The 20,815-nt window shown below is 34.6% G+C and overlaps 2 protein-coding genes across 4 annotated transcripts; both read left to right on the forward strand.

The window, feature by feature from the left end:
- Positions 1-950: 950 nt before the first annotated feature.
- LOC120333323 (kelch-like protein 28) lies at positions 951-15,935 on the forward strand. 3 transcript variants are annotated; one of them, XM_078119231.1, is made up of 14 exons: positions 951-1,286; positions 2,376-2,519; positions 8,161-8,281; positions 9,006-9,153; positions 9,538-9,755; positions 9,933-10,079; positions 10,664-10,757; positions 10,879-10,899; positions 11,999-12,075; positions 12,592-12,799; positions 13,402-13,527; positions 13,988-14,143; positions 14,595-14,736; positions 15,149-15,935. In XM_078119231.1, the coding sequence occupies exons 2-14, from the start codon at positions 2,455-2,457 to the stop codon at positions 15,270-15,272; spliced, it is 1,647 nt and encodes a 548-aa protein (XP_077975357.1). In that variant the 5' UTR covers positions 951-1,286; positions 2,376-2,454; the 3' UTR covers positions 15,273-15,935. The 3 variants fall into 3 exon arrangements, with proteins under 3 accessions (XP_077975357.1, XP_077975359.1, XP_077975358.1); XM_078119233.1 differs by having other exon boundaries at positions 964-1,286; positions 12,592-12,772; XM_078119232.1 differs by lacking the exon at positions 951-1,286 and having other exon boundaries at positions 2,375-2,519.
- A 544-nt stretch (positions 15,936-16,479) lies between these two features.
- Positions 16,480-17,563, forward strand: LOC120333333 (uncharacterized). The gene is made up of 3 exons (XM_039400737.2): positions 16,480-16,524; positions 16,809-16,954; positions 17,346-17,563. The coding sequence occupies exons 1-3, from the start codon at positions 16,480-16,482 to the stop codon at positions 17,467-17,469; spliced, it is 315 nt and encodes a 104-aa protein (XP_039256671.2). The 3' UTR covers positions 17,470-17,563.
- The last annotated feature ends 3,252 nt before the right edge of the window (positions 17,564-20,815 follow it).

Consider the following 20,815-nt stretch of genomic DNA (forward strand, 5'->3'; position numbering starts at 1 on the left):
CTTCTTTTAATGTTTCATATATATCATAGCACTCATCACCCATATAGTGCAGTAAAAGATTATTCTTCTTTTCTCTGTCATCTTCGGTATCTTTGAGGTTCATGGCTAACATTAAAACTTCGAAACGCGATAACCATTTCTTCCACCGGGGACCAGCATTTGATAAGCCTTCACAATCAAATGATCTGAAATCTGGTAGATTTGCCATCTTCTATATGTGGGTTAAGAACTTGTAAACAGCACAGACCACTTAGGAATGCAATATACAATTCTGGAATGTTTCTTGGCTTTTGAAACTGTACAACACTTAGTTGACTCTTGACTTCCGTTGACCACTAATTCACACCAAGTTCCGTAGGTATTTCCCGTATTCGAGGTTGCACTTAGCTTCCTTTACCACTTAGGTTAACGTTATCTGTTACCGTTGCTTTATCCTCGTCGCCAATGTAAGGTGGTGTATATACACGCACAACTATATTGCATTTGTAGACTTTATTCACATTCGAAACAGAACACATTCCAGATAGATAAACTTAAAACAGTTAATGCACACAGTACCAACTCATAACAGCTAATGTCCCACAGTACACGTGATAAGTACAGAACTTAGAAGTCACCTTCAGACATGAACGGACACGGGTCAAAGGTCACTATATTACAGTTACCCTATAATAATATAAACAATTAAGACATTTTATACTCCCCCAAAATGAATACGAACTTCAGTTACCTTATTTTGGCCAGTGATATAATGCAGAATACCCGACATCGTGAGTAAAGTTGACTTGTTATTATTTAATGCATGAATAACCACGACTATTTGGCAAAACGGGGAATCCCCTGTACCGATACATCAGATTCTGCTGTTGTTGTCTGGAATCTTATAATTGACTTGTAAAACAAGAGCTGCGGTTGTCAGTCTAAATATGCATTACATCAATTACCTAACCAATTTTACGCAGTTTTCACCAGGCCGGTGTAGGTGCTTTAGTTCTGGGTTTTCTGCTTCTCATAGTAATTTAACTGGGATAGCATTTTACAGCTATTGTTTACGATATTCAACGGGTCTAGTATACCTAGTACCACAAGTACTTCCAATCCGTTCCGTTTTGGATGATCATCCACATACTTTGGTGGGCTTATTACGTCACTGTGACGCCGAAATGACGTAATTTTTCGGTGACGTAGTCAGGCGGGGGTTAGGATTGACATATGCAAAAATTGTTGAGCCAGGCCAACTGGAAGTGCATGTGGTACTAAACTATACCGGACCCGTATTCAACTTGGTTAGATGAAAGATCAATCAATGCTGTTGGACTGAGAATGCTACACGCTGTGTGTTTCGGTATTTACTATTAGATTTGTATCTCGTGATATCAACATGATCAAGGCCCATCCACCGGAATTAAAGAAGTTTATGGATAAAAGATTGGATTTAAAGTTTGTGTTTGGCAGTCGTCGGGTGCGGTTGCATTTTTGAACGGCGCAGAAAGATTAGATTGACAACAATGAACCAGCACTTAAGGAATATCAACAAGTAAAGGCCGAAATATGAAATTACATGGCAGCATAAAGGCAACATACGGACATCATAACAGAATCGAAAGATGAATACAACAGGGATTGATTCAGATATTTTATTTTGTGACAAAGAGTATGATATACTGCTATTTCTAGAAATTCCGCTTGAATACTGAGTATTCAACTATATATGTGTAAATAGTTTGCAGTGTAACTTACAGTGTAACATTTTTAAACATTCATTTAGTGGCATATTTTTGATTTGTTCTCTCTGTGTGTATACCGGTACTGTTTTAACAATGTTGGCCACGTCAATGTATCAATTAGGCTACAGACCTGCTCACGTGTGATTAGTGTTTTTCCTAATAATTGCTTTTATGAGTGTCCGCACACCGAATTTGCCGCCATGGTTTTGCGTTTGTTTGTATATTAAACCACTTATCACCTTTTCCGCAATGCCCAATCTAGCAATCAGTGTAGTTTTTCATGGCTTGGTTTTTCTTAAAGCTTTCATGGCTTCATGAGTATGACTATCGTCGCAAATTTATTACATTCCACTCCCCACGTTATCTTTGCATGAGGTTGTAGGTATTGGTCATTATCAACGTAATTATTGAAAGAATGTACAACAGCCCGAAAGTTTATTACTATCGTGTATTTTGTTTTTTAAGTTTGGCCCAAGCCTCATTTAATTGGGCTTGTGTTTTTGTGTGCGTGCTGGTGGGCAGGCACATGAGATACTTCATGTTTTAAACTTTTTTGTAGGTTTTGCTTGCCCTCCAGAATTCTCCATTTTAAATTTAGGTTTGTTATGGAGTTTTCGAAATAAACTATCTATCTATCTATCTATCTAGATCTGTTAAACTATTATTTATCGAGAAATAGTGGTAGATGAGTCCAGTTAGATCTTTCTAGTCACCTGGAACTGAAACAATGAATTTAACTCTTGATGCATATGATTTGAAGCACTGTGGAAAAATGATGATGGCACTAAACAAGTAAGTACATAGAAATTCATGTAAAATTTACTGCTTTGTTAATATTGCATTAACATTAGACTGAGAATATCCATTATGTCATGCAATATTAATATGAGAAATATGCATCTAAGCTGACATAATTATTACACTTGAAATAGACAAGCAATATTCTGCCAAGCAAGTTTCTACAAATAATAGTTAGTGTGGGCTGTAAACCTAGATAATAAATACTTATGGTATTGCTGAAAACTATTAAGATCAGAGTAATTTAAAAAACAAATAATGAATGTCTAATAATGCCAGATCATGGCACGGAATAATAATTCTTAGTGTTACTAATTAATTTGTTGATAAAATATTTATATTTAGCAAAATCAGTAACATAGTCAGTTATTTTAGAAGTATCTATCCATCCTTATTACTAAAATTTGAAAATAACATTTATTTTTTTAAATCGCTGTGTATTTAACAATTGAGTACATAAAATTTAAGTTGAATTTACTGACTTTTTATCATTGGATGAAATTTGATTAAGTAATTTTATAACTTTATGTAATGTAGTATCACGCCCTCCTACAGCATTTTTATTCTGTTTTAAAAATAGTCTGGTCCTATCCAGAAGGCGAAACATATAAAATTGGCAGAATTATCATCCTCTGATTAGGCTATGATTATTCTGTAAACCAGATTTATAGTGTGTATGTAATAATTCGAATCAAATGCTACATTGGGATTTGTTGAGAACTGTTGCAATCCACTACTTTTCAGGTGTGGGTCGTATTCTTTTTTTTCCAATATCCACAAGATTTTCACTGAAGCGTAACTGGTCAGAATAATCTTATTTCAATACCATTGCTTCTTTGCCTGACCTCCCTCATTCGTGAGTTCTGGGATGGATTTACTGTATTAGGATTCTGACTTCTTTGCGATAGCATTACTGGTCAAACTGTCAGTTATTCTCAGTTCATGACTGGAGTCTATTCCAGTATCGTTCGGCAATTTCTATCACTTGAAATGATTTAAAGCCTGACCGAATAATTTGTAAATTAGGTACTGTGCTGTTATTGCACCACCACTATTTTCTTTTTCTAATCTCTTTGATTATGTTTATCTTAGGTAAGATAGGGATAAGTTATGTTAGCAGAGGTGTTGAAAAACATAAGATAAACATAGAAAGGTGGGTCAATAAGTCAGGATAACTTTATTCTAACTTAAGATTAAAAAATTAACTGACCTTAGTGGTGGGTCAATAATGGGATGTGGATTGATCTCATCTAGAATTTTTAAATTATAAATCAATATAAGTGGATGGAACATGTATGCAGCATTTACTAGTTCATTATACTCTTCCCAGTTAGTTTAGTGGAAGATTACCCATATATGAGTGAGCATATTATGCAGTTCTCCATGTAGCACCGGCTGATTTTTAAAAAAAAGTGCCCTGGCTAATTTTATTGAGTTAGTTTAGGTGATCTTTCGTTTCAACTTTTTTAGAATAGGTACTCGAAAAAGCGTTGTGCCCAGGGATGGCCAATACCGAATAATTCACTATTTTAAATACATTCGAAAATAATTTCAAGTATATGTATATAGCTTTTATGCTTCTCTTTGCATACAATAAACAATGGAATAACTGTTATTTACAAGCTGGCTACCATACATTCTATGTCCGTCGATTGTCGTGAAATTTGATAGTAGTATGCCTTGTGTATTTTCGTAACTACGAAAATTTGAATCAAAATTAATTATAATTGGGCAGTTTACCATACATTTTATGTCCACAGATTGCCCCGATATTCTAGAGTTGTAACTTGTAATGCTATTGTTTTTCGTAAGTACGAAAATAGGATTCAAAAATTAATTATAATCGGGCAGTTTACCACACAATTTATGTCCGCGGTCTTTCATAGTGATGCTTATATATTTTCGTCGAGGCAACCAATTAGTTACGGTAATTGAACAAAACTAAATTAATATGGTAAGGCATTTTAAATGCTGGAAGCGTTCAAAGATTTGAATATTTTGCGCAACAGAAAATCATTCTGGTACAGGTTCGATACTCCAACTATCAAAATTAAGTAGTGAAAAATATAAATTTTTTATCCTAATAAATCAACTCGTTTTTTCAGACTTGCGACAATTTATCGGGTGTCGTAATTTGTAACAAATCGCACTTATTTAATTCGCACTTAATTTAACTTATTTAATATACCACTACGAGGTGTGGCTAAAAAGAAACGAGACTGACGTCACAGATTGCGCAACACGATTAACCATTGGTAATCAACACTTTTACAGTGTGGTGTAATATGTGTTCTTTGTTCAACAGCTTTTTTGACACAATATCGCAATTATTTTTGCTCTTTAGGAGTCGTAGGTGAATGTGATTAATTGCTTGTTGAAAAAAAAATTGCCGTGCAAGATCTGATTGAGTTTTTTGGCGATAGGGGGTTCAATTGCAGAATGACGATTGGGCAAAGAGTTAACATTAAATTTTGTGTCAAACTTGGAAAAATGCATGTCAACTGGGCAACATTTAATCGTTGAGCTTTCTGCTCCTCAGTCAACAGCCTTGGCACCATTTTGGCACTCACCTTTCACAAGCCAAAAGTGTCAACCAAACTGGAGCGAACCGTTTTTTTTTGTCTTTTCCAACTTCGCAATGACGCGAATTGTTGAGCGACGGTCGCTGCGAATCAACTGCCTTTCACAACTGAACTCACAACTGATACCTTTTCGATGTTGGTATCAGTTGTGGAAGTGCAAGGCCTTCCTGACTTCGAATCATCCTCCACATCCTCCCTGCATCCCACAAATCGCTTGTGCCATTCAAAAACTCTTGTTCTGGACATGGAAGAATCTCCATAAACATCACACAATTTCTTCAAAGTCGCAGTCACCGTTTTTCCAAGTTTGACACAAAATTTAATGTTAATTCATTGCTCAATCGTCATTCTGCAATTGAACCCCCTATCGCCAAAAAACTCAATCAGATCTCGCACGGCAATTTTTTTTTCAACAAGCAATTAATCACATTCACCTATGGCTCCTAAAGAGCAAAAATAATTGCGATATTGTGTCAAAAAAGCTGTTGAACAAAGAACACATATTACACCACACTGTAAAAGTGTTGATTACCAATGGTTAATCGAGTTGCGCAATCTGTGACGTCAGTCTCGTTTCTTTTTAGCCACACCTCGTATGGTTAGATCTATGCGAGACGTGTGACTTAATGAAAATGAAGCTGTAAATTATAAGCCTTGGAAGGGAATGACGACAGTGCAAATCAATGAATGCGTAAATTATAAGCCTTGGAAGGGAAGGGCGACAGTGCAAATCAATGAATGCGTAAATTATAAGCCTTGGAAGGGAATGGCGACAGTGCAAATCACGAAACCGTGCAAATGTGTCACAATAATATCAGGTGCACTCGCACAGAAGATAAGCAATCAAAGTGCTGATACTATTTCACAGCCATTCCAATACGTCACAAAGTGAGGAATATCGTTTAAAAGATATCCCTCTAAAACGAATTGCCTCGTTTATGGCGAAAACTCACTATTACTATTATTCAAAAATCGGCCGAAAAGGTATTCGAATATTCGATTCGTTTTGGACAACCCTGGTTGTGCCCATTGAATATATTATAACTAGGGCTGTCCCATAGAGATGCAAATTATTCGAATCATATTGAAATATAACAGAAAAGCACACACAGTGTAAAAAGTCTCTCGACCACTCCCATAGCAGTTTTTCCTTATTTTTTTTCTCACATTCATTTCATGCGAAATCTTTGTCACAATCTCGCAATGCCTGATGGCTTGCTATCAGCCATGTCATGCATGCTCCTAATTTAAAAGTTATTATGGAACAAAAACAAATTAAAATGACGTTTTCGAACGTAAAAGATTAAAGAAATCAATATCAGTAGTCATTACATAGTCGAAGTCCCCCTCAAATTGCCTTGCTTTATTTTCATTGTTTCTTGAATTAGTCAAGTATCAGGTACATACCGAGATAAGAAAACGAATGTTGTAGCTCTCTCTCTGGAATGCTGCAGACCCAGGATGAAATATTTGCATTCCGATGTCACTTGCGGCGTTCCCATTCCCGGCGTTACTACTAGCAACGATGACACAAATAAGTTCTGTGAACTTACACGAAATAATATCAATATCGAAACAACATGAATACCGGTAAATAATATGTTAGTGGTTCCCATCTAATTTTGAGTATGTCGGAAAATATCAATCCTTTTCCGAAAGAAATTATTTATTATGCGCTCGCATGTACGATAAAATCCTGGAAATGTCAGACATTCAGTCGCGATATAATCGTTCACCGGCATAAATCTCACATGTAGCATCGGTTAGATTTCCATTAAATGTAAAACTTTATTTGTGTATTTCAATGTTAATGAAATCAAATGTTTTTTTCGCTAAATCTGCTTCAGTTATAATGGAGGGTTTTTGTCTCTGACGAATAAATATCGTTCTGTGATATAATTTTGGGCCACTGCGACAATAGCAAATCTTTATTAGGAAACCATAAATATCAAATAATGACCGAAATTTCATCACCGAACTATGTGTCTGGCATCAAAACACTCTGAATAGCAAGAAACAGTGGACCTGATAAACTTCTGCTCCAATTTATATATTTTTCAGTCATATATTTGCACCAGAAAATCATAGACTGTGGTACACTCTCGATCTTAGAAACGCTTTCTAATATTTTTGCAGGAGTGGAATCCGAATGGTTGTATAAAATATCACATTAGAATTTTGCAGTTAACATGAAATCTTTACACTTAATATCTTCACTAATACCATTATGTAATGTCAAATTAGGTTACAAAATTACTCGCACCAAGTTTATTTGTCAACTTTGAAACTACAACAATTTGGTAAATTTAAATTATTTCACTCCAAAAACGGAAAAAGGCGATGTCGCAGTCTCACAGTTTTTGCAAAAAAGTACGCTAATAGTGATACACTGATATAAAGTGTTCTATGTGTCTTATATAAGTGTTCATGAATTAAAATTAAACTCCAATTATAGGTAACAATTTGCTATTGCCTAATCCTTTTTTGTTTGTGTTAATTATTATTAGATTGGGTATGGATAAGTTTTGACCAATAAAAGAGTTTTGTTCCGTGAGATAAACACAGATACAATCAATTTAGTCATTTAGGCAATTACGGGAGAGTATCAAATATTAAACAAGATAGTAATACTCCAACTCAATAATTGGAGATAATACAAAATTCGTATAATTATGGCAACTGGGTGTTTCTATAAAAATTGAGAAATAAAATATCATATAGAGTTGTTGAATTTGCCGTCCGATTCACAGTGTTTGATAATCTACGTTTGTGCTGTTTTTTCCAAAATTTCCACTTTCTAATAATCTATGGTTATTTCTCAAAGTACTGAATCCACCTTGAAAAAAATAATCTTCGAAAGAGTAATGTATCTAAAAACAGAGAATTTGACGACTCTAATGATAATATATATTGCTTTATTTTTGAATTCAATGTTTTGATTTTGATGCTGTCCGTCATTTACTTCTCTCTTGTTTGAGGTTAAAACGAAAATTTATATACATCAATGTTTTGGAAATGAACATTGTACGTTGTACACTGTTTTGAAATTTCAGACAAAGAGAAAGCAAAGAGCATAGTGACTTCACAATTATGGTTGATGGTAAAGAAATACTTACACACAGGAATGTTCTGTCAGCAGGATCAGATTACTTTCGGGCAATGTTGTCTCATGAAGTGAGTTATTTTGGCATAAGATAGATACAGGGTGTCTCAAAAGTAAGTATACACTTTCAATTTTGATTTGCTTATCAGGAAACATAGTATGGATAAGCAGTAAAATTTAAGTGTTGTTTGCATTTTTAAACAACCCGCAGAATGATAAGCAGATTAACTCAAGAAATTGGTAATAAATTGCTTTTTGGTAATTTGGAATTAATTCGGCTACTACACGACGAACAATTTATGTAATTCATCGAAAAGTCATGGAAACCGGATCTGTAAAAAAATCAGGAAGACCAAGGCGCGGACACTCTGATGAAAGCATTCAGAGGCGAATTAATTCTAAATTCTCTGTTAAAAGGCACTGAGTTTGCCATACTGATTTATATGCTTTTTTGCCAAACAGCAATTTTGCACATTATATCTTAAGTCAATCTCCATGTCATTCTCTGGGTTGTTGAAAAATGCAAACAATACCTAAATTTTACTACTCATCCATACTATGTTTGCTGAAGAAATGAGCGCTCTATGATGAGTACCTGAATAGCAAATCAGAATTTAAAAGTGTATACTTACTTTTGAGACACCCTGTATCTATCGTATGCCAAAATATTCTATCTCAACTGCATCAACAGTGCCACAAGACTGCAATAATAAACCATTGTTAACGTACATCCGTTTATGATGAGTAGAATGTATATTGAACAGAACAAACCGAATGTATTCTGATATATTTCAGAATGTTGAGAGCAGCAGTGGCGTTGTGGTGATGAAACATGTTCAATACTCAAATCTGAAAACATGCATCGATTATATTTACACCGGTCATGTTCCAACTGCTAATCGCGAACAACTAATGCATACCGCTCATATGCTCCAGTTACAAGGTAGATGGGTTGTGTTTATTTTTTTGGAGTTGGCATAGATCGTATACCCAATTAAATGTGCATTACAACTTGATGAATTCTGAGCGAAGTGAGCATTATCAGCGTCACTTTGATAATAGACAGCAATTTTAAATTACCAACGCCCATTTTACAATAACAGAATAATCTTCATGTCAAATATGAGTTATAGATTAAAGTAACAAGACATACTATAGCGTGTTTACATCATCTGTTTAACGGTTCACAAGTCTTCAATTTATCAAGGTTTACGTTTCAATTCAGGTTACGCGCGACACAGTTTGGATCATAATTTTAACTAATATAAATAAATAAAAATCGCTATTTTCTGCTTTATGTATAAGCTTACTTGAAAACTATATTTAGACTTGTGCGACAAAATTGCAATATCATTTGAGAAAGAACTGAGTCCCCAATCGTTCTATTCAACAAAGATGATCGCTAACACTTTCAACTGCGCCAGTTTAGTTGAAAGTTGCAACAAATATGCTTCGAGAAATTTTCAAGCAATTGTATGTGAGGACGATTTCAAACATTTGAATGAAGCTTATGTTTCCTTTCTTATTGGATCAAAATCAATCAATGTATGGGATTTAAAGTTATATTAAAAAATACATTTTAATATTCACTTCAGTAGAAATACAACATTAGTCCTTACTTTCAGATGATATTTTTAATCATAACAAAGTGGAAGCGTTAAAATCTGTTTGAAGGAACTCAAATTCCTACACATTAATATTTAGGATTATTTTCAATTGTAGGCAACTGAAGCTGTCAAGTGTAAAGCTTTGATTATTTGGACCAACTTTGATTTAAAGACTCGGGCATCGACGTTTGAAGAATTATTTGGAAATCTGGATTTGGCAAAGATATCGAAGAAATATCAAAAGTTTTTGGTGGAGAAAGAGGTTGGGGATAATTGTTTGTCATCAAGGATAGTTATATGGGCAACAGAGCATTGCTAATTTTGTCATGTTTTTCATAATTTGAACGTTGCCGCGGCAGTGTGATTCATCGTGCTGAGCATTAGTAGTACGCTGCCACCGCACCTCTGATTACTCTGCGTGGGTTCGCAGGTTCGAATATCATGCAAGGATGGTTATGTGCGAGAGGATTGCGGGACGCCGTTGGATAGTTCACGTAACCACTGGTCGGTTACGGCTTCCTCGACCATCAAATCCATGCCTCCGAAAAAAAACAAATAACTAACTAATCTCATACCTGACTTGGAATGGTAACCGGACGAGAGGCCGTGGTTCGCGATAGGGTTAAGCCGTCTTATCGGCTTCCTCTCCCCTGGAATACATATGTAAGTCCCGACCTATCATACGTTGCCACAGTACAGAAAATGACAACGTTCGTGACCCTGTTGTTCAGTTTTGTGTCTTGTTTAGATTTAATTCACAGTGAACACCATGATTTAGTACTTCATTTCATCCTTGTGGCTAAGTGAATATTACACTCAATGAGTTGACTTTATTCTATATTTCAGCCTCTGGTCTTTGATTCTGCACGATACCATGAAGCACTTCAGAATATCTTAAGCGCTGGATCACAAGTTACAGCTGAAGATATTGACATCAGAAGTACGTATATAGATTGGTTTTGATAACGTCACTAACTGGATAAGCAAACTTTTGCCTAATTCAGTTTTCGTCACAAGTCATTGATTTATAATTAAATTAAAAATGTTTCTCACTTTTTCAGATGCTGCCAAGCCGATTAACGGTAAGGTTATAGGAAACAAAATATCAGTTTTATTTGCCGTAAGTTAGTGACATGATTTCATGACCTTATAACATGAACTATGTGTTACTTGATTAGTTTATTTGGAAAATACAAACCGTATCAAATAAAAATCTGTGTTTGGTTCAACTTCTTTTACATCAGGGGTGCACAACCTTTTTTCTACAGACGGCCGCATTATGTCATTGTAAAAGACTACGGCCGCCAAAAGAGTGTTTTATGATACAATATGTCAACGAATTCAATATATCAAATAGTTTTGATATACAATGTGAAGCACTCAGAATTGATACCCCCCTTCATTGGAAATGACTTTAAGGCAGAAAACGTGGCTTATTTTTTGCTATCGTAGATATTTTTATGCGACCATTCAAATAAGCTGATTATCCCCATCCCATACGCCATTGTTGTTTAGCAAGCATCGGAAACTTGAACTTATATTTGTCTATCGCATCCGTGTTTCATGTTAAATAAACATCCCGACCAGACGTCATTGCATGACCCGACCTGCCAGTGACACCTCAGTGTTACATTTCTCCGTTAATACTAATCATACTATTATACATATTTTTGGAAAAATAGTTAGACAATGCCGAACTGAAAAGATTTCGGTCATTCCAAACAACAGTAACTTCTTTATAAGTCGTTGAATCAGTTGCTGCTTGTATGAAGTGATATTTACAAGCATTACGCTTTATGATACCGATAATCTATTTTCCAATCACTGCTTTGATTTGTCACAACATCCAGGGGCCAACACCAACCTTCGAACGTAAATTCCCTTATTAATTTAATACATTTTTGTGACATCCGACAAGATGAGCATGAGAGGGTACGTCAACGACACCGCAAATAACTAATAGAAGTACGGGTAACTAATGGCGTTGTAAATATTTTTGTCTTGTGTTTATTTTGCAGCTTAAACACATACCACCACGGGCGCACTTTTCATCTCCAATCGCCGCAGGTTGTGCACCCCCGGTTTACATCATTCGTTTATATAAGCAATTCTATTGGTTGATGGTCTCATTTACTTTCCATTCTTCCCAATCCATGTTTACAATTCTTCATTATTTTTCAGCAATTGCTGTTTTTGATATAAAATCTAAATCAATTCAAACATTTAATCCAAAGATAGAAACCTGGATAGAACTGGAGGTTTGACACTGTTATTGGTTTATTGTTCATTATTTATTATTGTGTTATTCAAATTTCAATCATTTATTTATTTACAAATTGAAATCTATGTTGTAACTGATACCTGACTAACTCCAAATACTCTTGTTAGTTTGAAAGAATTTTTTTTTCGAGTTTTTTTAGAAATAAAGGAAAGAAAATTTCAACCAAATATAGGTATTGCTTGAAGTGTCTTCTGAATGTTTTGTAAGTAGTCTTTATAAGTAGTATTGTATGTAGTATGGAACAACTTCATCACATGCAATAAATAAATTGTCAAAATTTTGACCACAAAAACTTTAATGCATGCAAGCTATTCTTGAGAATTTTTTTGACTTATGTTGCCCATTTTAAATGTTTTTACTCTGAATCCCAATGACTAGTTATGTTGTGTACGCAGTCATTAATTTCCAATCCAAGTTGGTTAATACAAAAATAAAAATGTTATGCGGTGCCATGGTTTTATCGTATAAATTTATTTGCAATGTTTCTCAACAGGGCATCATTGAGGAATTTCTTGGTAAAGACTTCACTGCTGTAGTACTTGGTAACTTCACATATGTACTTGTGGATGATGGAACCAATTATCAACTGAATTTTACTGATACCAAAGCTACATGGGTAAGACTGGCAGATCGGAGATTGACAAAGAGACGTGTGGCTGCTGTTGCATTTGAAGGTTGGTATGACAGAAGCAAGTTTAAAGGTGAATCCGGGATCGTATTTTAGATTGTAATATTCAAATTTCACATGATTGGTTTTATAACCGAAATGTCACCATTACTTCAGCATACGTTATTTTGAATCATATTTGCTCTGTAGTATTGATCAAGCGCAGTGAGAAATTGAAAACAAATATGAATTGTTGTTCTTATATTTGTTCAGTCCAGATTTTACCTGAGATATTTGAGTTTTACATGCGCTGCACAATGATCTTTCACCCATAATTATCTAATCCTTGTTCGACCCATGTGGCACCATATATTCTCATCCGAATAAGCCAAATATATAATAAATTAGTCAGAATTTTATTTTGAAATCATAACACCGAAAAGTCCTTTGTCCTATGCGAGTATTTGGCGTTAATACTTCAAGTGCTAGATATTATGTTGACTTGGATATGTGTCAACTAAGTCAGTAGTCATATTATCTGTGATTCAATAGTGTTTATAACTTTGTAGAAGCAACGAAAAAAACTCGAAACTACCAGTGAGCTACTTTTAGTGGCATGATGTTACATTCCCGATGCTGATTCTGTGATTCTTTATTTCTACATTTGAATCGATTCATTTATATTCCATCAACCAGGTTCAATCTATGCATTTGATGATTCTGGCAGCAACAGTAAAGCAGTTGAGAAATTTGATGTAACTTGGTCTCATGTCACTGATAAACCTGTGGACGGATGTTTGGCATCAATAGCTGCTGCAGGAGGTATGTTTGATGAAAAATGAAGTTATACTGCAAAATATACACTGTGTAGTCATATAATCTACAGTAAACACGCTGGGTAGTAATTTTTGTAATGACAGCGAACTAAAGCAGCAAAGCAAGTGCTTGAACTGCTTCATAGACGCCTTAATGTAAAATTGGCTGTTTTGGAGACAGGGCATATGTGACAAGAATCTATACCTACTAAGACATTTTAAAATAATGACGGAGCTGTTTTTTATTCAATTAAAAATTTTCAAAACATATTAGATTGGAAATGATTCAAAATTATATCTATTTAATAATTTGAATTCTTTATTCCGGGAATTATTTGGATTAATTTCAATTTTAAATTTATAACAATTTGGTTGTCTTGGAATAACGTAAAAAACTTTCATTTGTGAAAACTGTAGAACATGGATGCTACATTTGCAAATAACATTTATTTTCTTACCTTATTCAGGTTTCATTTACTGTATAGGGGGGTTCAGTGGTGGGTGTATATCTCACGCAATGAAATTCAATCCGTCAGATTCAACATGGACGACACTTCCTTCAATGCCGACTGCAAGATATGGTGCAGCTGCAGTTAAACTTGATGGGAAGATTTATGTCATGGGTGAGAATTTACTCTCTAGAAAATAATTATTTTGTACATCCCTTTCCAGCCAGGTGCCAACGATAAGTAGTTTTTCAGGTGTTCGGATCTTCTGCAAATTGACCATTAACTTTCCACCTCCATTGTAGCATAAGCTGTCTTAATGCCGTAACATCGGGTTAATATTACATAGATTTAGCCATTGCTTCATAAATTTCAATTTCTTTTTCAACTCACTTCGAATACAAAATAACTGCAAATTACTCGCAACAAATTTGAAATGTGCAGTATTTAAAATGTAATATGAATTTCTCAAGTCCAGAATTATTTTTCAGTTAACAGTTAGAAGTTGATTGTACACAGCATTTTATATCAACATAAGCTCACGAATTGACTTGCGTCGAGTCATTATGTTGCAAATCGCCCCTAATAAAACAATCAAATAATTTCATCGCTTCTATTGTTTTACAAGGTGGATGCTACCATAACTACTCGAACGTTGTGGAATGCTTTGATACAGTTGCTGAAATATGGACCACTGTTGCCAGATTAAATAATTCGAGATATTATTTCAAAGCCTGTGTTGTTGAAGGAAAGATATTTGCTGTTGGAGGGTGAGTTGGAACTTGATTCACGAACTAAGATATTTATTACATGTATCTATGACTAATATAACAACATGTTGCATGGACCAAGAATGACAAAAACTTATTCTGTGTATTAGTAATTTAAACTCTGAATAAGCAACCATTCGATGTTACAAATCTGCTATGGCTGGAAAATTCGATTCTTCGAGTCTAGCATGATTACTCGCAACCCGGATTGTGTGATTTCCATATCCAGATATAACTGTGTAAAACAGAAATCCTATGCGTGTCCTATGGCTACTTTGACGATCATTTATGCGTTCGTCATTTCGAAAGAAAGTAATAAAATAAGTAAAATTCAACCAATGTATAACTACATAAATATATCAATGCTTGTATTTACCATTCAATACTTGAATTGCGTCGTTATTCTCTGCAGGAATAATTCCAAGAACACAATAGAAGAATATGATCCCGCTGTGAACTCCTGGAAAGTTGTTGAAACAATGGATGGAAAAGACATTGTGAGATTGGCTTCCATCGCTTTGAATGTTCCTTTATAAACAATGACTGAATATCCAACGTCAATACTTCAACCCTCAACCCTTTTAAACTGCTATGATTAACAATCACTTTATTGATGGAACTTTCATTGATTTACTCATCCTATGTGCTTTATCAAAACAGCAGATTTTTAATATATCAATATTTTCGATATCTTGGTGTGATTTTAAATTGTAAATATCATTTCACAGATCAAACAATTCAGGTCGATATTAAGACTTAAGTAAAGGATTCCATTGTTGAGACTCTTTTATCTAGAATTTATTGTTTGTTTTAACTTAGTAATTACTATATATAATGGTTTTTCATCATTCCAATGTTTCTTTATTAATTGATTTTGATAAACTTTATTGATGGAACTTTCATTGATTTACTCATCCTATGTGCTTTATCAAAACAGCAGATTTTCAATATATCAATATTTTCGCTATCTTGGTGTGAATAAACACCTTAATGTAGAATTGGCTGTACTAGTGACAGAGCATATGTAACAGGAATCTATACCAATATACAATTTTGAAAATAATATCTGAGCTGTTTTTGATTTTATTAGAAATTGCCAAGACATATACGACTGGAATTGAATCAGAATTAACTGTATTTGATATTCTGAATTCTTTATTTCCGGAATAATTCAGAATAATTTTATTTGTAAATTTAGAGCAATTTGGTTGTCTCGGAATGACGTAAAAAATAATTAATAATGAAAAACTGTAGAAATTAGATGCTACATTCGAAAATGGTAAATTATACGTATTGGAAATGGAAAATTATCTCAATACTAGAGAGTACTTGGACATGGTTCTAAGGAGTTGGTATAATTTACAAAGAATAAATTCTCTTTGTCGGTGGCTTATGAGGCAAAACAAGATTCAAGAGGGAAAAAAATAGGAATTCAGTTGGTGCATGTTCTCCAGTTGCATACGTGTGGGCAGAAAAGTTAAGTTGAATAGAAAATGTCGACTTAAAAAAGTTTAATTCTATAAAACAGCTCTCCATCTGCATTGTACATTAATTTTGTGGAAGAATTTATGGTTACATGACGATTGCCAACCTAAAAATCTAAGTTCACAAAATCTTCATATCATTCTATTCAGGCTTCATTTACTGTATTGGAAGTTACAACGGTAAATATCTATCAAATACAATAAATCAATCCGTCAGATTCAACATGGACGAAACTTCCTTCAATGCCGACTGCAAGAAATGGTGCAGAAGCAGTTGAACTTGATGGGAAGACTTATGACATGGGTAAGAAATTATTTTCAAATATATTCTGCGTAAATGATACACTGCGAATAGGTTTCATAAATCAGCCTCGCGGATGTGTGCAAAATTTCATCTTACTGGCCATACGTACACATCACCGATACATATGTCTTCGGGTCGATATTATTTAACAGACCCAATAAAGTGTTACATAATTTTTTCAAGCAATATTGACATAAACTCACGTGGCTGAAATCCAAGAAACAAAATCAAATAAATTTTCCAATTATAATTCGAATGATAGTTTGAGATATCTCATTTTTCAGGCGGACACGGCGGCATTTTTTTACTCGAATATTGTGGAATGCTTCGATACAGTTGCCGAAACATGGGCCACTGTTGCCAGATTAAACAATCCAAGGGGATATTTTAAAGCCTGTGTTATTGAAGGAAAGATATTTGCTGTTGGAGGGTGAGTTGGAACTTGATTTATAAACTAAGCTATTTATTGCACGTATCTATTATTCAATCAACATGTTGTTTAGTCCAAAACTGAAAACAACTTATTTTGTATATTAGTAATTTAGACTCTGAATAAGCAACCATTCATTCGGTAGTTCAAATCTGCCATGTCTGGAAAATTAGATTCTTTAAGTCTAGCTCTAGCATGATTAATCGCAACCCAAATTGGGTGATTTCCATGTCCAAGGTGTATCTATCCTATCGCTACTTAGCCATCATTTGTACTTTTGTCGTTTTGATAGAAAGGAATAAAATAAGTAAAATTCAACTAATGTATAACTCTATTATACTAATTTTGGGTTTCCTATTTAATAATTTGATTGCGTCGTTATTTATTGCAGGCATGTTTCCAAGAACACAATAGAAGAATATGATCCAGCTGTTAACTCCTGGAAAGTTGTTGAAACAATGGATGGGAAAGACATTCAGATATGGGCTTCTATCGCTTTGAATGTTTCTTTATAAACAAGGTCTGAATATCCCACGCCAAAGCACTGCGGCGATTGACAATCACTTTGATGTTTGAAAACTTTCATTAATTTACCAATCCAACATGTTAGGCCACCCGACGATGATATAAAACAACGAAGAGCATCTTACTCTCCCCCGTGATGGATTGAACAATTTTATAATTTTATTTTTGGCAATGAACAATGACTTCTGCATGACGTAACAATTGAATCGAATCAGCTGTTAGCGAACAGATGAATCTTAGTTATTACTGCTCGATCTTGCGTTGAGTTGGGCAGCATTTCCATGGCCCTGTTTAGTTATTATTAGTTAAGGTATGCTAAGACGTTGTTAAAGTATAAGTAAGTTATTAAACACTTGTAGATCCTTACCACGGATATGGGCCGTGAGACGAAGCCTTGAAAACGCCCAGAAAATGAGTTTCGTAGCGCACATCTGGTAACTAAATAAATTCTTCAGTTTTGTGTGAAAATGAACATACTGAACGCATTACAGCTTGTTCCACAATTCTGATGCGAAATATAAGAGGTTCCCGGAAATTCAATAACCATAGATTTACAACACATACATAAGAACTATGCAATTCGAGAGCCCTACAGCACGCTAACACAAATGTATTCCTGTAATGTTTTGACTGACCAAAATCAGACTTCCCCAGTCAATCATAATTTATTAGGTAGATTACGAAAAATATGGCATACATGTAGCCAACAACAAAAAAATACTTTAATTGTGTAGCAGGAGTCGCGAGTGACCTCGAAAGGTCTTCAAGCAGCGACACCAACAACGCTGATTCACATTAGCGAATAAATTTTATGTAATAACCACAAGCAGTTTGCAACAAGAACGGCATAAAAAGCTACATCCATTTTATAGAAGCTATCAAATGTATTTATTTTTTAAGCAATGAAGTCACAAATTAACTTCGTGAGCACGAAAACACAAATAAATCAGTTATTTCTCACTTAGAAATTCACCGGAAAAGTCAAGAAAATTAAATTAATGTACAATATCTACATAACATAGTGAACAGAAATATTACAATTAGTCTTTTTTTAGTTTATGTGGTTATGTATTTGAACAAAGGCAATATTATTTCTAGAAACAGGGCTACGACACTAACAAATGTCCGAAAAAAATAAATGATACTTATTAAATCAACTGCAATATCTAATTCACTTTCTTCTGAATTGTTTTCGAAATCCACTATCTCGAAAATCGACTTTTTCTCTATAAGTGTACTGTGATTTTTGCAGGCAATACAAAAACAAAAATCTGTGCAATTTAAGTTGATTTTGGCACACTTGCATAAATTATTTTGACTATTTTTCTTACACTTGCAGTTTGCCAACTCAAGAACTGATTTGAGAGCCACATGCTTCTTCAGTGAATCATTGTTGGATGGGAGAGTATAATCCTTATGTTTGCCAGTGTTAAATAGACGTGCCCTGGTATCATTTACATTCTTCATATCCTCTTCATACAGTAACAAACAAATTCCTCAGCTTTATTTATTAATGCCTCGTCAACCTCAAAAGATCTTCATAGTTAAGAAAAAAATGAATTGAAAACCTTAATGAAGTCTCCAACATGAGTTTGATGGGCAGTTCCAATTGCATAAAAGTGCTAAAGTATTTCAATATGAATAGCTCACCTAAGCTGTTTGCAACTATTATGATTCTCATATACCTTTACGCTTCAAGACTTTTTGTTTAATCCATTTTATAGCCCTGATAGCAGCAGGGATTAGAGCCTGCGTTAGGTCTGATTGGTGGAACATTGCCGTTTTCTTTTGTAGTACAGTATCTAAAATGAGGAGGAAAATCATATTTGGAACAGCATGAGTGTAAAAATACCACTAAATACTAACTAATACATTGAATACATAATGCATTTTATCTGATGTACTGAGTGATCGTATATATGCTCATTGCATGCACTACAGTCCAGCAGTTTTTGCATACCAGTACTAGACTATATCTACACTAAATTTTGATATATCACAGTCTGAAATGCCCTATGATTATGGACTGTGGCGTACCAAAATTGATATCACCACTCAGGTTCTTTCTGCCAGCTTCTTGGACGTTGTAATTGCTATAGATGTCGATCACAAAGTAATCTTCTTGCGGTTCCAAATACAGCAGAGTAACTAAGTTAACTAACTAGATTAATTATACACCTGTGAGAACTTAATACAACCAAATACTACAATCAGAAATACAATAAACAAATAAAAACACAGTACAAATACCGTAGGATACATACGTAACACAAGATACGGAATTGGTCTATGACGTCACAGTCATGAACTATTTACTTATAATGGGATACTAAAAACCGGGTAAAACACACCCAGATATACATAAGAATAACTAGTATGACACTAAAGATACAACACAAATCCTATCTTATCGACAAACAGGTAATATACATGGAAATACGCATAGAAATATGGAAATCACACAGGAAATAAACTGCGAAAATAGACTAGTTACGGAAACGTTAAATACAAGCTAACTAGTGAACAGAGCTATGCCAAACTAGAGAAACAGTAAACCTGTATTACTAATATCATTTTACAACAATAATTACACAAATTAACGGCAATAAAACGCTATAACAATAACCTAATACACAGAGAAATACACTGCCGCAGTCTGACAAACCAGCTGAAAGAGAAAGTTACACAGCTGCTCACTAGTGACTCAAGTGGTAAGAATAAATATGGGCGAACAGAATAAAACAGGGTTATAGACGTGGTCGTCTCATTACTCCCCCCTTTTTCAGATCCATAAAAATATGAAGAAATTGTAAAGAACTGTACACTCAAACGAAATTTCTAAAGCACTATCACAGTCGAATCAAATGTAATCATCCAAATATCTAGGCCTTCGCCTAGTACGTTGGCCATTATCAGAGTTCGCATCAACTGTAACCTCTTCCGGTACAGTGTCTGGCCTTGAAGAGAAAGGTAATTCTACAAAAATATCATGAGCAGCCTGCTCATCATTTTCCATAATAGGTTCCACATCAGGTAAAATGTCAAATTCAGTTAAGTCAATGTCATTGTCTTCTTCATCTTCATGAAGGTAAGGTCTTAACTTGTCAACGTGTACAATTCGAGAACGTGTTCCCGAATTCTTCTGAATCCTATACAAGTGATTAGGTAAACAGTCCACAATTCGATAAGGTCCAATCCAAGGAATACTCAACTTGCGATGCTTTGGTGGATAATAATACCACACCAATTCATCTCTCTGGAAAGTAAGTGGTTTAACACCCAGATCAAAATTTCGCTTTTGTCTGGTTGCAGCAGCATTTAGATGTTGCCTAGCAT

This window comes from Styela clava, chromosome 13, assembly GCF_964204865.1.
Source record: "Styela clava chromosome 13, kaStyClav1.hap1.2, whole genome shotgun sequence".
NCBI lineage: Eukaryota > Metazoa > Chordata > Ascidiacea > Stolidobranchia > Styelidae > Styela > Styela clava.

Excerpts from the sequence above, each read along its gene's own strand:
- LOC120333323 (XM_078119231.1), top strand. The coding sequence starts at position 2,455 with ATGAATTTAACTCTTGATGCATATGATTTGAAGCACTGTGGAAAAATG. Across the intron at positions 2,520-8,160 it reads ATGATGATGGCACTAAACAA|ACAAAGAGAAAGCAAAGAGC; the intron begins GTAAGTACATAG and ends TTGAAATTTCAG. Across the intron at positions 14,144-14,594 it reads TGGGAAGATTTATGTCATGG|GTGGATGCTACCATAACTAC; the intron begins GTGAGAATTTAC and ends TTGTTTTACAAG.
- LOC120333333 (XM_039400737.2), top strand. The coding sequence starts at position 16,480 with ATGGTGCAGAAGCAGTTGAACTTGATGGGAAGACTTATGACATGG. Across the intron at positions 16,525-16,808 it reads TGGGAAGACTTATGACATGG|GCGGACACGGCGGCATTTTT; the intron begins GTAAGAAATTAT and ends CTCATTTTTCAG. Across the intron at positions 16,955-17,345 it reads AAGATATTTGCTGTTGGAGG|GCATGTTTCCAAGAACACAA; the intron begins GTGAGTTGGAAC and ends TATTTATTGCAG.